We start from the raw sequence: 18,871 nt of genomic DNA on the forward strand, positions 1-18,871 counted from the left end.
AGTATCAACATACTGCAGTACTACCAAACAGTATCAACATACTGCAGTACTACCAAACAGTATCAACATACTGCAGTACTACCAAACAGTATCAACATACTGCAGTACTACCAAACAGTATGAACATACTGCAGTACTACCAAACAGTATGAACATACTGCAGTACTACCAAACCGTATAACATACTGCAGTACTACCAAACAGTATTAACATAAAACACTATTCAAAATATCCATCATTGGGTTTTTATTGCACTCCAGTACTCAGAAGTCAGCAAATACGTATTTAATCACACATGGCGCCGTCTTTCTATCAGAGGAAGTGGCAGCCATTTTAAAAGTTGTCACAAGCTTAAGAGATAAAATCATTTAGATTTGTCTTTTTTTCACTTTATATTTTTTCAGAATCGGAACCAGGGATCCCCCAGACCTGAACCCCGATATTCTTAGCTCTGGGGACCTCCCCAGTTCCCAAGAAATTAAGCTTTTTAATATGCCAGTAATCTTCTCTTTTGAGAAGTCAAAATGGCCGTCACTTCAGGCTCGCTTTCACTGGGCAACATGAAGCTACAGAGACAGGTGGGCGTAACATCGAGGCCGCCTGTTGGATGACCCAGCGCCACTGAGATTTCAGTTTTCAAGTTTAAAAGTAATAAAAAGGGGTCAATTTCTTGGGAACGGAGGGGGGCCCGGGACAGGAATAAGGCGGAGAAAGCCCCGCTCCAAACACGGTAAAAAAAACATTGACACGTTAGGGGATTGCTGCTTCCATGTAGAAGAATGGCCTTTAATAATTCAATTGCCCTCGCTCAATGTTCTGTGATTCTGCCCTTCCCGGACTTTACGGTCAGTGAAAAGGCGGCTTTACAAAATGGTGACCAAGGGCGACATTACTAAGCAGCTCCGAGACTAAAGGCAACGTGTGGCCCTTTAACGCACCGCTTCGTTAATAAGGTCCGTCGTGTCTGATGCTCGTCAGTGAACAGGCGGCTGAGATTTAATAAGCAGGGGTCTTTGGAGAGAGTGCGAAGAATGAAAGGAATCACTGCAGAAAGTAGGGCAAGGCTGATAACCAGATACCTCCGCTGTTCCTTCACTGGGGGAACCCATTACACACCCAATGATATCACAGCCACGGAGATACTCTCCCTCGTCACCCAAAGATACAGACTGTACCAGACGCTATCCGGTGCTTGTACTCGTACAAAACAAAGGAGGCTTGGGGGAAGTTGCCACTCATCTGCAGCTTCCCCGGTACCGTGTGGATGGTGACCCCGTTGCCCAGCCCCTCCGCCAGCTTCTGCAGCATGCGCTGGGCCAGGTAGCGCTTACCATAGCCAGGATCAGCCTCAATGTTGGCATAGACATCAGGAGGTGGATTAGGGAGCTTCCATTCCAGCTCCCCGATCAACTGGTGCGTCTTCCCCTTGTCCAGAGAGACTGGGCTCTCGCTGTAACATGCCACCACCTGGGACCCGCACTCCCCCCTCACTGAGATGTAGCTTCCCTTTACCAGGACCTCCCCAGGCTCCTTACTGGCGGGATGGGACACCATCACCGCCCAGCGCAGCCAGTCATAATTCTTCTCCAGTGTCTTCAAGATACCGGAAGCCTTCTCCAGGTCTGTGTGCATCTCGTTCGCTGGTAGGAACTTCTCCACGTCTTCTTGGGCCTGATCCTTGAAGTAAGCTGCACAGTCTCCGGATGCAGTCTCCATTCTTCGATACAGGACCGCCATTTTGTCTTTCCATCTGCTCATCATCAGCTGGACATCCCGCCCGGTCAAGGAGCCATGGACAAAGAGGGAAAGCAGCCCCGTGCCAAGGACAAAGTTGACTTTTTGGCAGAAGGCTATTATCTCCCAGCGGCGAGGGTGATGCTCTTGTATGACCTGCTGCAGGAGGGTGGTCTGGTCGGCAAGGACGGACACCCCCAGCAGACGGTTGTAGAGGGCATTCAGCTGCCTCTCAATCTTGTAATCCTGCATGTACTGCAGGAAGACTTCCTTTTCCTGACCTGTGTGCGGCTTCCCAGCTCTGATCACTGTGGTCAGCTGCTGGTAGACCACGGTGATGTCGTCCTCACACCGGGTCACATCCGCATCTCTCATCAGGCCCTTTCCCGCTGCCAGCTCCCGGTCGATGGACTCTAGGTTCTTCTTGACAAACTCCATCTCATCGGCCGTTGCCGAGCCCTGGATCTGAGCCATGATTCCCACAACCACAGAGCTCACAGACTGGAGGTAGCCCACTGGCTCCCACACCTTCCCGAAGAGAGCCATGGACTCACCAAAAACAATGTCCAAGCTGAGAGGTGGAACGATGAATCAGCTCTGTGACTGAGAGGACCAAGGAAGAAAAGAGAGAAGGAGGAAGAGGTGAAGAACCGAGTGACAAAACATAACCAGCACCCAGGTGTATACAGTGTACTGCACCGACACACTTTATTCGAGCAAATACCCGGTATGTACCTGGCAGATACCTGGAATGCGCCACTCCTAACCTCTGACAAGCCCCGTTGCATTTGCCTTCCCAGCCTGGGTTCATGCCTGGCTGATGGGCGGCTGATCTGTTAAATGATAATGATTAGGATTTAATAGGCTGCAATGCTTCGCGTGTCTACCAGATGGCATAAATTCATGAATTGTAATGCAGTTTATATATATATATACTGTGCAGTATTGCAGCCAGCGGGAATAAAATGCTTCAATCCCTGCTTGGAAAATAACTCAATGTACTCGGGCAGAAAACAGTCACAAACCTCAATACACCCGGGTATACCCGAATTCGTGGGACTAGCCAAGCTCGAATAAAGTGTGTCGCCAGTGTATACCCAGGTACCCCTCAGTGGTCTATATAACAACCCCACCTGTATACAGTGTGTACCCAGGTATCCCTCAGCTGTCTATATAACCACCCCACCTGTATACAGTGTGTACCCAGGTACCCCTCAGCTGTCTATATAACCACCCCACCTGTATACAGTGTGTACCCAGGTACCCCTCAGCTGTCTATATAACCACCCCACCTGTATACAGTGTATACCTAGGTACCCCTCAGCTGTCTATATAACCACCCCACCTGTATACAGTGTATACCCAGATACCCCTCAGTGGTCTATATAAACAACCCATCTGTATACAGTGTATACCAAGGTACCCCTCAGATGTCTATATAACAACCCCATCTGTATACAGTGTATACCCAGGAACCCCTCAGCTGTCTATATAACACCCCCCCCCTCCCATTTCTCTCTCTCTCTCTCCTCCCCACCCAGCTCTATATATCCCCCCAGCCCAGCTCTATATATCCCCTCCCCCCAGCTCTATATATCCCCTCCCCCCAGCTCTATATATCCACTCCCCCCAGCTCTATATATCCACTCCCCCAGCTCTATATATCCCCTCCCCCCCATCTCTATATATCCCTCCCCCCAGCTCTATATATCCCCTCCCCCCAGCTCTATATATCCACTCCCCCCAGCTCTATATATCCACTCCCCCAGCTCTATATATCCACTCCCCCCACCATCTCTATATATCCCCTCCCCCCCAGCTCTATATATCCACTCCCCTCAGCTCTATATATCCCCCCCAGCTCTATATATCCACTCCCCCAGCTATATATATCCCCCCCCCAGCTCTATATATCCCCTCCCCCCAGCTCTATATATCCCCTCCCCCCCAGCTCTATATATCCACGCCCCCCAGCTCTATATATCCCCCCCAGCTCTATATATCCCCGCCCCCCCAGCTATATATATCCCCTCCACCCAGCTCTATATATCCCCTCCACCCAGCTATATATATCACATCCCCCCAGCTCTATATATCCCCTCCCCCCAGCTCTATATATCCCCTCCCCCCCAGCTCTATATATCCCCTCACCCCAGCTCTATATATCCCCTCCCCCCAGCTCTATATATCCCCTCCCCCACAGCTCTATATATCCCCTCCCCCCACCTCTATATATCCCCTCCCCCCAGCTCTATATATCCCCTCCCCCCAGCGCTATATATCCCCTCCCCCACAGTTCTATATATCCCCTCCCCACCACATCTCTATATAACCCCAGCTCTATATATCCACGCCCCCCCCCTGCTCTATATATCCCCTCTCCCCACCACATCTCTATATATCCCCTCCCCCAGCTCTATATATCCACGCCCCCCCAGCTCTATATATCCCCTCCCCCAGCTCTATATATCCCCTCCTCCCCAGCTCTATATATCCCCTCCCCCCCAGCTCTATATATCCCCTCCCCCCCAGCTCTATATATCCCCTCCCCCAGCTCTATATATCCCCTCCCCCCAGCTCTATATATCCCTTCCCCCCAGCTCTATATATCCCCCCAGCCCAGCTCTATATATCCCCACCCCCCAGCTCTATATATCCCCTCCCCCCAGCTCTATATAATCTCCCCCCCAGCTCTATATATCCTCCCCCCAGCTCTATATATCCCCTCCCCCCAGCTCTATATAATCTCCCCCCCCAGCTCTATATATCCCCTCCCCCCCAGCTCTATATATCCTCCCCCCAGCTCTATATATTTCCCCCAGCTCTATATATCCCCCCTAGCTCTATATATCCCTGCAGCCCCAGCTCTATATATCCCCTCCCCCCAGCTCTATATATCCCCTCCACCCAGCTCTATATATCACATCCCCCCAGCTCTATATATCCCCTCCCCCCAGCTCTATATATCCCCTCCCCCCCAGCTCTATATATCCCCTCACCCCAGCTCTATATATCCCCTCCCCCCAGCTCTATATATCCCTTCCCCCCGAGCTCTATATATCCCCTCACCCCAGCTCTATATATCCCCTCCCCCCAGCTTTATATATCCCCTCCCCCGCAGCTCTATATATCCCCGCCCCCCCAGCTATATATATCCCCTCCACCAAGCTCTATATATCACATCCCCCCAGCTCTATATATCCCCTCCACCCAGCTCTATATATCACATCCCCCCAGCTCTATATATCCCCTCCCCCATCTCTATATATCCCCTCCCCCCAGCTCTATATATCCCCTCACCCCAGCTCTATATATCCCCTCCCCCCAGCTCTATATATCCCCTCCCCCACAGCTCTATATATCCCCTCCCCAGCTCTATATATCCCCTCCCCCCAGCTCTATATATCCCCTCCCCCCAGCTCTATATATCCCCTCCCCCCAGCTCTATATATCCCCTCCCCCCAGCTCTATATATCCCCTCCCCCCCAGGTCTATATATCCCCTCACCCCAGCTCTATATATCCCCTCCCCCAGCTCTATATATCCCCTCCCCCACAGCTCTATATATACCCTCCCCCACAGCTCTATATATCCCCCCCAGCTCTATATATCCCCTCCCCCACAGCTCTATATATCCCCTCCCCAGCACATCTCTATATAACCCCAGCTCTATATATCCACGCCCCCCCCTGCTCTATATATCCCCTCCCCCCACCACATCTCTATATATCCCCTCCCCCCAGCTCTATATATCCCCTCCCCCAGCTCTATATATCCCCTCCCCCAGCTCTATATATCCACGCCCCCCCAGCTCTATATATCCCCTCCCCCAGCTCTATATATCCCCTCCTCCCCAGCTCTATATATCCCCTCCCCCAGCTCTATATATCCCCTCCCCCCAGCTCTATATATCCCCTCCCCCAGCTCTATATATCCCCTCCCCCCAGCTCTATATATCCCTTCCCCCCAGCTCTATATATCCCCTCCCCCCAGCTCTATATATCCCCTCCCCCACAGCTCTATATATCCCCTCCCCAGCACATCTCTATATAACCCCAGCTCTATATATCCACGCCCCCCCCTGCTCTATATATCCCCTCCCCCCACCACATCTCTATATATCCCCTCCCCCCAGCTCTATATATCCCCTCCCCCAGCTCTATATATCCCCTCCCCCAGCTCTATATATCCCCTCCCCCAGCTCTATATATCCACGCCCCCCCAGCTCTATATATCCCCTCCCCCAGCTCTATATATCCCCTCCTCCCCAGCTCTATATATCCCCTCCCCCAGCTCTATATATCCCCTCCCCCCAGCTCTATATATCCCCTCCCCCAGCTCTATATATCCCCTCCCCCAAGCTCTATATATCCCTTCCCCCCAGCTCTATATATCCCCTCCCCCCAGCTCTATATATCCCCCCAGCCCAGCTCTATATATCTCCACCCCCCAGCTCTATATATCCCCTCCCCCCAGCTCTATATAATCTCCCCCCAGCTCTATATATCCTCCCCCCAGCTCTATATATCCCCTCCCCCCAGCTCTATATAATCTCCCCCCCCAGCTCTATATATCCCCTCCCCCCCAGCTCTATATATTCTCCCCCCAGCTCTATATATTCTCCCCCCAGCTCTATATATTTCCCCCAGCTCTATATATCCCCCCCTAGCTCTATACATCCCTGCCCCCCCCAGCTCTATATATCCCCTCCCCCCAGCTCTATATATCCCCCCACAGCTCTATATATCCCCCCACAGCTCTATATATCAACTCCCCACAGCTCTATATATCCCCTCCCCCACAGGTCTATATATCCCCTCACCCCAGCTCTATATATCCCCTCCCCCCAGCTCTATATATCCCCTCCACCAGCTCTATATATCCCCCCACAGCTCTATATATCAACTCCCCCCAGCTCTATATATCCCCTCCCCCACAGGTCTATATATCCCCTCCCCCCAGCTCTATATATCCCCTCCCCCCAGCTCTATATATCCCCTCACCCCAGCTCTATATATCCCCTCCCCCCAGCTCTATATACCCCCCCCCCCAGCTCTATATATCCCCTCCCCCCAGCTCTATATATCCCCTCCCCCAGCTCTATATATTCCCTCCCCCAGCTCTATATTTCCCCTTCCCCAGCTCTATATATCCCCTCCCCCAGCTCTATATGTCCCCTCCCCCAGCTCTATATATCCCCTCCCCCCAGCTCTATATATCAACTCCCCCCAGCTCTATATATCCCCTCCCCACAGGTCTATATATCCCCTCCCCCCAGCTCTATATATCAACTCCCCCCAGCTCTATATATCCCCTCCCCACAGGTCTATATATCCCCTCCCCCCAGCTCTATATATCCCCTCCCCCAGCTCTATAAATCCCCTCCCCCCCAGCTCTATATATCCCCTCCCCCCAGCTCTATATATCCCTTCCCCCACAGCTCTATATATCCCCTCCTCCCAGCTCTATATATCCCCTCCCCCCAGCTCTATAAATCCCCTCCCCCCCAGCTCTATATATCCCCTCCCCCCAGCTCTATATATCCCTTCCCCCACAGCTCTATATATCCCCTCCTCCCATCTCTATATATCCCCTCCCCCCAGCTCCAGACAGGGAGTGTCCTGGAACTAGATTCCATATTCCCCCGTCTTCTCCTTTAGTTTATGGGATTAATTTCTCCCTTGTTCAGTTGCCTGTCATTTTCCCCTGTCCCATCAGCTTGCTGTGTGAGAAAATGCAACATTATTGCTACATGTTGTGGCTCCCTCAGACATTTCTGTGAGTTGCTATAGCAGCCCCAGCCTTTCTCTCAAATGAGCTAGTCTGCTTTCTCCCCCTCTGCTCTGCCCACAGATGGTCTGTCCCCAGGCTATCTTGCTACCCAGCATACATTGGGACTTCCTTTTCCACCTTCACCACTAGCTGAGTGAGTACCCTGCTGTAACTGCTCTAGTGGCAGAATTACCCTTTTCACCTGTCCTTAACTACAAAGCACCCACAGAGAGACATTATCTAAACACCAACATTTCTTCACAAGTGCCTGTCTTTTATGCTGCTTTCCCCAAATAAAGTGAAGAAAAGATACAGGACTTGTTGTGCTTTGAAAAGAGGGCCGAGTTGAAACTATCTGGGCTAATCATCTTACACATGACCCTGGCCTCCAGAATAGTGAAAAGCATACCGTGTGCCTTACAGACACTTACAGGAGCTGCTACTCCAGACTTTATAATAACACAGAGCAGTCTCTGCAGACTGAAAAGCAGCAAGCAGCTTACACTGCACACGCAGCTTTGCAGACAGAAAGTCCATAACACACAGAGCCTTGATCGCCTTCTCTGTCTTTTTGAGTCCACCCTCTGCACAGCTCCATAGTAAGGGATTACCATCTCACCTTACCCTGCGCACGTTCCCACGGCCAGTGCCACCAAGGGCCACACACCGGACACCCGCCAGGACACCGGCAGAGCCACCAGACACCTGTGAGTACAGCTACCCCTACGCTGAACGCTGCAGGACACCTCTCGACATCATCTGAGACAGTCGCCCATCGTTGACACAGGTAAAAGACCGCACGCCACACGCACTGGCAAAGGCCTACACACACCTACAGCATGGCAGAGCTCAGAGCCTCACCAGACATCACGCAGGAGAGTGATCACTCAGACACAGAGACCGCTGCGCAACTGCAACAGGTGCAGACAGAAGCAAGGCCTAAACGGACGGTCACACTGACACAAAAGGCCCGCGAAAAATATGAGACTGACATTGAAGCGCACCGCGCTAAATTAAAGTTGGCCTGGGAAACAACCACACTTGGAATACGCAATGTCGCCGGCGCCGGCAATTATGTACAACAGCTCGAGCAGGCAATAACTCAATTAAAGATAGATCACGCACGCTACCAAGAGCTGTCAGAAGCATACGCCACTTACTTGGCCAGGACTAACACCGGCGAAAGCCTGCAAGAAAGGGACCTACAGCATAACATTGACTTGACACGTGACAGCCGCGTGCGAACCTCTATCACGGAAGCCGAGACTAAGAGGAAAGACCTTTTGCTGGAAACCGCATCGCAGTGCTCAAGCATATCCAGGCATTCTTCAAGGTCAGCAAGATCAACGCGATCTAACGTGTCCAGCGCAAGCACCAGCGCTACCAAGGCACGAGCTACCGCAGAGGCCGCACGTGCCAGGGCCAAATATGGTCGGAGAGAGGCAGCCGTAAGGGCAGAAAAAGCGCGCATAGAAGAGGAGGAGCAGGCTGCTGCCGCTGCTACCGCCGCCGCTGCCAATGCGCGTAGAAAGGCCGTATTAGACGCGGATCTAGAGGCTCTAAGCAAAGAAGAGGATGCCGCTGCCGCCATAGCCCAAGCCGAAGTCTTAGAAGCAGCTGCGAGACAGGACGGCGGGGAGCTACCGTACAGACGGATAGTCTCAGAGGATCCAATCCAACGCACTGAAGACTACGTAGGAAGCCTCCTCAGTGTAAACACCAGCACGCCATCTCAACACGGAGGGAGTGACTCCACAGACACCAAAGACTTGCTAGGTCCACAAGGAGAAGACGCTGTTCCTACAATGGTACATGCTGCCTGGAATAGCCACAGCCGCAACAGTGATCCACACGCCAGCGCGCACACGGATGCACTACAATGGGTTCGCAATACAGGTACACCCACACAGGAGAACACAGCCCCTCACACCGACCAGCAGTCGTCACGCGTCCACGCCAAAGAAGAGGCTACCGCACGGACCCTCCCAGCAACTACCTCAGAACGGGACAAACACGCCGATGCCTCAGGCCTGACAGACATAGCCAAGTACATGATCAGGCGTGACCTGGTGCAAGCAGGACTCATCAGCTTCGACGACCGCCCTGAGAACTACCGGACGTGGAAGTTCACGTTCAAAGACGCAATCAACAGCTTGGACTTCTCAGCAAGGGAAGAGCTCAACCTGCTATTCAAGTTCCTGGGGAACGAATCCAGGGAGCACGCGAAGAGACTTCGGGCGGCAGACGCGCACCAACCCCAAGTAGGTCTTGATTTAGTGTGGGAAAGGCTAGAAGAGTCTTACGGTAGCCCCGAAGCAGTCGAGGACTCGCTCTTCAAAAGAGTCGACAGCTTCCCCAAGATCACAACTAAAGACTACTCGAAGTTACGAGAGCACGGGGACCTGCTGCAAGGCGAGGAACCAAGGGACCCAAACAGGGAATGTCCCATACACAAGAAGCCACACCCATTCAACAAGTGCTTTGGGTCAGGAGCCTGAGGAAGCCCAAGAAGGGCGAAACGCGTTGCTACAATCCCTGAGTACTTTTTTACCACTTCAGCCACCGTCAGGAGCAGGAAATAGGAGCGCAGCACAACACCCGGACGCGGAGAGTTAGCTGCTCACTTAAGTATCCTGCACGAACTTTTCCTGAAAGACTGGCTGTTTTTACGCTCACCCAGCTCTTAAGTCATTTTGACTAAGTGCTTTTTTAAACGTTTTGTTGGGGTTCTGTTTATTGGTATTTTTTATTAAAGATCAAGATTACTTTACCCGTGTACCACTGTGTTAACAAGGCACTTTGAGTGACTTTCACACTCAGCTGAAGGTTTGGCTTTGGAGTTCCATAGAGGGGAGAAGAGATACCAACTTCAGTCTCTACTCACACATGGCCGTGTGAGTTTCCATATAACTATACATGGTTATATTCCAACCTACCTCTGCCCCTTCATCTTTTTCCCACTGTTCAGTGTGAAAAACAGGAGGAGTGCATGACAGTCCTGCAGTGAGGTGCCATCAAAGACACCTCCCTCCAGAGGACACTCACGCTTGCCCGTGTGAGTGGATGCAGCATTTCTCTGCGTTTTGATTTAATACAACCGTCTACCCCAGAACTATATACTTATTCTGTCTTGTCCCTCACATATTTGTTTTTTCACTCTATTTTACTCTGAGGACAACACCACGAGTTATTCCCGCAGAGAAGACTAGAGAAGCCTTACTTTGGACCAGAGGAGAAGAAACGACCGTGCGGAGAGAACATAGAAAAGAGAGAAGCAAAAGTAAAGATACCTTGATGTGAAAGCATTTACACAAGGCCGTGTAAGTGTTCATGATATTTTACACTTTATTACACATCACAGTCACTAACCATCATAGTGTTTGAAACATCTGTATAGTCCCTCAACCTGTGCTCCCCCTGTTTTTCTGTACTATCAAGGATCCTGGATAGGTCCTTTTGGGGTCTTGAGCAGCAGGAAGAGATTTGGAAGTAGAGGGGACCCTTATCCACTTTTTAAGGTTGTTTTGTTCTATCTTAAGAACTTTATCACCCCACAAATTTATTCTTTAGGGTAGCGCCCGGGCTTTTTCTTGCATCTCAGGCATATAGCCTTCTCCTTCCGTCAGACACCAGATGGTAAAATTACCGGCTGCCACGGCTGGCACATCTGCAAAGAGTTGTGAACCGTGGAGGAAGTCGCAAGGGCTAAGGAAACTGTTCTCGATCATATTCAGAGAGAAACGTATGAGGAAGAGATCAATTGCATTCGCGGAGGGAAGAGTGTTTCAAAAAACAGCCCACTTTGGAAGTTGAATCCCTTCATCGACGATGACGGCCTCATGAGAGTAGGAGGCCGCCTCAACAAGTCCCAACTGAGCAGGGAGGAAAGCAATCCTCTTATCATTCCTGGCCGGCATCACATCGCTACTTTGTTGGTGCGCTACTACCACGAACAAGTCATGCATCAGGGACGACACTTCACCAAAGGCGCTATTAGGGCGGCGGGCATTTGGGTCGTTGGCATGAAAAGGTGCGTGGCCAGTAATCTCCACAGATGTGTTAGGTGCCGAATGCTGCGAGGCAAAAGCCAAGACCAAAGGATGGCAGATTTACCTATCGACAGACTTAATACAGAACCCCCCTTTACCTATGTAGGACTCGATGTATTTGGGCCCTGGATGGTCTTCTCACGTAGAACGAGAGGCGGACTAGCAAACATTAAACGATGGGCGGTACTCTTCACCTGCATGAGTACGCGAGCTATACACATCGAGATTATAGAATCTTTGGATGCTTCAAGCTTCATAAATGCCCTCAGAAGATTCTTTGCAGTCAGAGGACCAGTTAAACAAATACGCTCCGATTGTGGCACCAATTTCGTTGGAGCATGTAAGGAATTACAAATAGACACTAAAGATAATAGAGACAACAGTATCCAAAGATACCTGCGTGACCAAGAGTGTACGTGGACATTCAACCCTCCTCACTCCTCTCACATGGGCGGAGCATGGGAACGCATGATCGGGGTGGTCCGGCGTATCTTGGACTCTATGATGCTGAAAACCGATTTAACTCGACTCACCCACGAAGTGTTAATCACATTTATGGCTGAAATATCAGCGATAATTAATGCTAGGCCTTTGATTCCAGTGTCAACAGATCCAGAATCATCAAGTATTTTGACAACAGCAATGCTGCTAACCCAGAAAGTAGGGAACATCCCCACCCCAGTCAAAGGCTTCCACTCTAAGGATATGTACAAATGACATTGGAGACAGGTGCAGCGCTTGGCCAACACATTTTGGGATCGCTGGAGACGCGAGTATCTGGTGACACTCCAAGAACGCCATAAATGGCAAACGGTTAAACCAGATATCCAAGTAGGAGATGTGGTTCTGTTGAAGGACAAACAGGTGACAAGAAACGAATGGCCCATGGGACTTATTATCAAAACAATCCCAAGCGAAGATAAAAGGGTCCGCAAGGTGGAAGTTCGGGTGACCCAGAATGGGATCGTTAAAACCTTTTTAAGACTTATCACAGAGACTATCCTCCTAATGCCTAAATCGGACTATAACAAGGAAGAACTGACTACCAGTTCTGTGGACTCTGAGAGACATTGTGGTGCATCAAGCTAACCTAGAGCTGTGCATTCACCTACCTTACCGAGATGGCAAAGGACTTCAAGCTGGTGGTACCGGTCGGTATCCCATCGTTATGTGGACATGAACTTTGCATCATTATGTTATGTTATATTGCACATATGTTCCACATATACCTAGAATATAGTGGTATCTCCAGATACCAGACAGGGAGTGTCCTGGAACTAGATTCCATATTCCTCTGTCTCTCCTTTAGTTTATGGGATTCATTTCTCCCTTGTTCAGTTGCCTGTCATTTTCCCCTGTCCCATCAGCTTGCTGTGTGAGAAAATGCAACATTATTGCTACATGTTGTGGCTCCCTCAGACATTTCTGTGAGTTGCTATAGCAGCCCCAGCCTTTCTCTCAAATGAGCTAGTCTGCTTTCTCCCCCTCTGCTCTGCCCACAGATGGTCTGTCCCCAGGCTATCTTGCTACCCAGCATACATTGGGACTTCCTTTTCCACCTTCACCACTAGCTGAGTGAGTACCCTGCTGTAACTGCTCTAGTGGCAGGATTATTACCCTTTTCACCTGTCCTTAACTACAAAGAACCCACAGAGAGACATTATCTAAACACCAACATCTCTTCACAAGTGCCTGTCTTTTATGCTGCTTTCCCCAAATAAAGTGAAGAAAAGATACAGGACTTGTTGTGCTTTGAAAAGAGGGCCGAGTTGAAACTATTTGGGCTAAATCATCTTACATATGACCCTGGCCTCCAGAATACCCCTCCCACAAAATCTATATATCCCGCCCCCCCAGCTCTATATATCCCCTCCCCCAGCTCCATATATCCCCTCCCCCCAGCTCTATATATCACATCTCCCGAGCTCTATATATCCCCTCCCCCCCAGCTCTATATATCCCCTCACTCCAGCTCTATATATTCCCTCCCCCAGCTCTATATATCCCCTCCCCAGCTCTATATATCACCTCCCCCTAGCTCTATATATCCCCATCCCCCAAGCTCTATATATCCCCTCCCCCCAGCTCTATATATCCCCTCCCTCCAGCTCTATATATCCCCTCCCCCCCCAACTCTATATATCCCCTCACCCCAGCTCTATATATCCCCTCCCCCACAGCTCTATATATCCCCTCCCCCACAGCTCTATATATCCCCTCTCCCCGCTCTATATATCCCTTCCCCCCCAGCTTTATATATCCCCTCCCCCCAGCTCTATATATCCCGCCCCCCCCAGCTCTATATATCCCCTCCCCCCAGCTCTATATATCCCCTCCCCCAGCTCAATATATTCCCTCCACCCCAGCTCTATATATCCCCTCCCCCAGCTCTATATATCCCCTCCCCCAGCTCTATATATTCCCTCCCCCAGCTCTATATATCCCCTCCCCCCAGCTCTATATATCCCCTGCCCCCCCAGCTCTATATATCCCCTCCCCCCAGCTTTATATATCCCCTCCCCCCAGCTCAATATATTCCCTCCACCCCAGCTCTAAATATTCCCTCCCCCAGCTCTAAATATTCCCTCCCCCAGCTCTATATATCCCCTCCCCCCAGCTCTATATATCCCCTGCCCCCCCAGCTCTATATATCCCCTCCCCCCAGCTCTATATATCCCCTCCCCCCAGCTCTATATATCCCCTCCACCCCAGCTCTATATATCCCCTCACCCCAGCTCTATATATCCCCTCCACCCCAGCTCTATATATCCCCTGCCCCCCCAGCTCTATATATCCCCTCCCACCAGTTCTATATATCCCCTCCCCCCAGCTCTATATATCCCCTCCCACCAGCTCTATATATCCCCCCAGCTCTATATATATACCCTCCCCCCAGCTCTATATATCCCTTCCCCCACAGCTCTATATATCCCCTCCCCCACAGCTCTATATATCCCCTCCCACCAGCTCTATATATCCCCTCCCACCAGCTCTATATATCTCCCTCAGCTCTATATATCCCCTCCCCCAGCTCTATATATCCCCCCCCAGCTCTATATATCCCCTCCCCCAGCTCTTTATATCCCCTCCCCCCCAGCTCTATATATCCCCTCCCCCCAGCTCTATATATCCCCTCCCCCCAGCTCTATATATCCCCTCCCCCCAGCTCTATATATCCCCCACAGCTCTATATATCCCCTCCCCCCAGCTCTATATATATCCCCTCCCCCCAGCTCTATAAATCCCCTCCCCCCAGCTCTATATATCCCCTCCCCCAGCTCTATATATCCACTCCCCCCAGCTCTATATATCCCCTCCCCCCAGCTCTATATCTCCCCACCCCCCCAGCTCTATATATCCCCTCCCCCCCAGCTCTATATATCCCCACCCCCCAGCTCTATATATTCCCTCCCCCAGCTCTATATATCCCCTCCACCCCAGCTCTATATATCCCCTCCACCCCAGCTCTATATATCCCCTCCCCAGCTCTATATATTCCCTCCCCCCAGCTCTATATATCCCCTCCACCCCAGCTCTATATATTCCCTCCCCCCAGCTCTATATATCCCTCCACCCCAGCTCTATATATCCCCTCACCCCAGCTCTATATATCCCCTCCACCCCAGCTCTATATATCCCCTGCCCCCCCAGCTCTATATATCCCCTCCCACCAGTTCTATATATCCCCTCCCCCAGCTCTATATATCCCCCCCACCCCAGCTCTATATACCCCCCCACCCAAGCTCTATATATCCCCTCCCCCCAGCTCTATATATCCCCTCCCCCCAGCTCTATATATCCACTCCCCCCCAGCTCTATATATCCCCTCCCCCAGCTCTATATATCCCCTCCCCCCTCATCCCAGCTCTATATATCCCCTCCCCCAGCTCTATATATCCCCTCCCCCCTCATCCCAGCTCTATATATCCCCTCCCCCCAGCTCTATATATTCCCACCCCAGCTCTATATATCCCCTCCTCCCCTCATCCCAGCTCTATATACCCCCCCACCCCTGCTCTATATATCCCCTCCCCCCAGCTCTATATACCCCCCCACCCCAGCTCTATATATCCCCTCCCCCCCACCCCAGCTCTATATACCCCCCCACCCCTGCTCTATATATCCCCTCCACCCCAGCTCTATATATCCCCTCACCCCAGCTCTATATATCCCCTCCACCCCAGCTCTATATATCCCCTGCCCCCCCAGCTCTATATATCCCCTCCCACCAGTTCTATATATCCCCTCCCCCAGCTCTATATATCCCCTCCCCCCAGCTCTATATCTCCCCGCCCCCCAGCTCTATATATCCCCTCCCCCCAGCTCTATATATTCCCTCCCCCCCAGCTCTATATATTCCCTCCCCCCCAGCTCTATATATCCACTCCCCCCAGCTCTATATATCCCCCCCCAGCTCTTATATTCCCTCCCCCCCAGCTCTATATATCCCCTCCCCCCAGCTCTATATATCCCCTCCCCCCAGCTCTATATATTCCCTCCCCCCCAGCTCTATATATTCCCTCCCCCCCAGCTCTATATATCCCCTCCCCCCAGCTCTAAATATTCCCTCCCCCCCAGCTCTATATATTCCCTCCCCCCCAGCTCTATATATCCCCTCCCCCCAGCTCTATATATCCCCTCCCCCCAGCTCTATATATCCCCTCCACCCCAGCTCTATATATCCCCTCCCCAGCTCTATGTATCCCCTCCCCCCAGCTCTATATATCCCCTCCCCCACAGCTCTATATATCCCCGCCCCCCCAGCTCTATATATCCCCGCCCCCCCAGCTCTATATATCCCCTCCCCCAGCTCTATATATCCCCCCCAGCTCTATATATCCCCTCCCCCAGCTCATTATATTCCCTCCCCCCCAGCTCTATATATCACCTCCCCCAGCTCTATATATCCCCTCCCCCCCAGCTCTATATATCCCCTCCCCCAGCTCTATATATCCCCTCCCCCAGCGCTATATATCCCCTCCCCCCCAGCAATATATATCCCCTCCCCCCCAGCTCTATATATCCCCCCCAGCTCTATATATCCCCTCACCCCAGCTCTATATATCCCCTCCCCCCAGCTCTATATATCACCTCCCCCCCAGCTCTATATAACCCCTCCCCCCAGCTCTCTATATCCCCTCCCCCCAGCTCTATATATCCCCGCCCCCCCAGCTCTATATATCCCCCACCCCCAGCTCTATATATCCCCCCCCAGCTCTATATATCCCCTCACCCCAGCTCTATATATCCCCTCACCCCAGCTCTATATATCACCTCCCCCCCAGCTCTATATATCACCTCCCCCCCAGCTCTATATATCCCCTCCCCCCAGCTCTATATATCCCCTCCCCCCAGCTCTTTATATCTCCTCCCCCGAGCTCTATATATCCCCTCCCCCCAGCTCTATATATCCCCCCAGCTCTATATATCCCCTCCCCCAGCTCTATATATCCCCTCCCCCCCAGCTCTACATATCCCCTCCCCCCAGCTCTATATATCCCTGCCCCCCCAGCTCTATATATCCCTGCCCCCCCAGCTCTATATATCCCCTCCCCCCAGCTCTATATATCCCCTCCCCCAGCTCTATATATCCCCTCCCCCCAGCTCTATATATCCCCTCCCCCCAGCTCTATATATCCCCTCCCCCCAGCTCTATATATCCCCTCCCCCAGCTCTATATATCCCCTCCCCCAGCTCTATATATCCCCTCCGACCCAGCTCTATATATCCCCTCCCCCCCAGCTCTATATATCCCCTCCCCCCAGCTCTATATATCCCCTCCCCCCAGCTCTATATATCCCCTCCCCCCAGCTCTATATATCCCCTCCCCCCCAGCTCTATATATCCCCCCCCAGCTCTATATATCCCCCCCAGCTCTATATATCCCCTCCCCCAGCTCTATATATCCCCTCCCCCCAGCTCTATATATCCCCTCCCCCCCAGCTCTATGTATCCCCTCCCCCCAGCTCTATATATCCCTTCCCCCCAGCTCTATATATCCCCTCCCCCCAGCTCTATATATCCCCTCCCCCAGCTCTATATATCCCCTCCCCCCCAGCTCTATATATCCCCTCCCCCCAGCTCTATATATCCCCTCCCCCAGCTCTATATAACCCCTCCCCTCAGCTCTATATATCCCCTCCCCCCAGCTCTATATATCCCCTCCCCCCAGCTCTATATATCCCCTCCCCTCAGCTCTATATATCCCCTCCCCCCCAGCTCTATAGATCCCCTCCCCCAGCTCTATAGATCCCCGCCCCCAGCTCTTTATATCCCCTCCCCCATCTCTATATATCCCCAGCTCTATATATCCCCTCCCCCCAGCTCTATATATCCCCCCAGCTCTATATATCCCCTCCCCCCAGCTCTATATATCCCCAGCTCTATATATCCCCTCCCCCCAGCTCTATATATCCCCTCCCCCCAGCTCTATATATCCACAGCTCTAAATATCCACGCCCCCCCAGCTCTATATATCCCCTCCCCCACAGCTCTATATATCCCTGCCCCCCCAGCTCTATATATCCCCTCCCCCGCACCCCAGCTCTACATTTCCCCGCCCCCCCAGCTCTATATATCCCCTCCCACCCAGCTCTATATATCCCCTCCTCCCCAGCTCTATATATCCCCTCTCCCCCTCATCCCAGCTCTATATATCCCTCCCCACCCCAGCTCTATATATCCCCTCCCCCCCACCCCAGCTCTATATACCCCCGCCACCCCAGCTCTATATATCCCCTCCCTCCAGCTCTATATATCCCCTCCCCCCCAGCTCTATATATCCACTCCCCCCCAGCTCTATATATACCTGCCCCCCCAGCTCTATATATCCCCTCCCCCCAGCTCTATATATCCCCTCCCCCAGCTCTATATATCCCCTCCCCCCAGCTCTATATATCCCCTCCCCCCAGCTCTATATATCCCCTCCCCCCAGCTCTGTATATCCCCTCCCCCAGCTCTATATATCCCCTCCCCCAGCTCTATATATCCCCTCCCCCCCAGCTCTATATATCCCCTCCCCCCCAGCTCTATATATCCCCTCCCCCCAGCTCTATATATCTCCTCCCACCAGCTCTATATATCCCCTACCCCCAGCTCTATATATCCCCTCCCCCCCAGCTCTATATATCCCCTCCCCCCCAGCTCTATATATCCCCCCCAGCTCTATATATCCCCTCCCCCAGCTCTATATATCCCCTCCCCCAGCTCTATATATCCCCTCGGCCCAGCTCTATATATCCCCTCCCCCCCAGCTCTATATATCCCCTCCCCCCCAGCTCTATATATCCCCTCCCCCCAGCTCTATATATCCCCTC

At 51.9% G+C, this 18,871-nt stretch overlaps 1 protein-coding gene across 1 annotated transcript in view; it reads right to left on the reverse strand.

Annotated features, from left to right (window-relative positions):
* Positions 1-245: 245 nt before the first annotated feature.
* The window catches only part of LOC142490858 (uncharacterized), a 31,699-nt gene continuing 13,073 nt past the window's right edge, over positions 246-18,871 (reverse strand). Inside the window, exon 2 of the mRNA XM_075593278.1 lies at positions 246-2,337. Within this exon, the coding sequence (XP_075449393.1) occupies positions 1,153-2,280 (1,128 nt within the window). The 5' untranslated portion in view covers positions 2,281-2,337 and the 3' untranslated portion in view covers positions 246-1,152. The remainder of the gene's footprint in view (positions 2,338-18,871) is intronic.

Source organism: Ascaphus truei, chromosome 3, assembly GCF_040206685.1.
Source record: "Ascaphus truei isolate aAscTru1 chromosome 3, aAscTru1.hap1, whole genome shotgun sequence".
Classification (NCBI taxonomy): domain Eukaryota; kingdom Metazoa; phylum Chordata; class Amphibia; order Anura; family Ascaphidae; genus Ascaphus; species Ascaphus truei.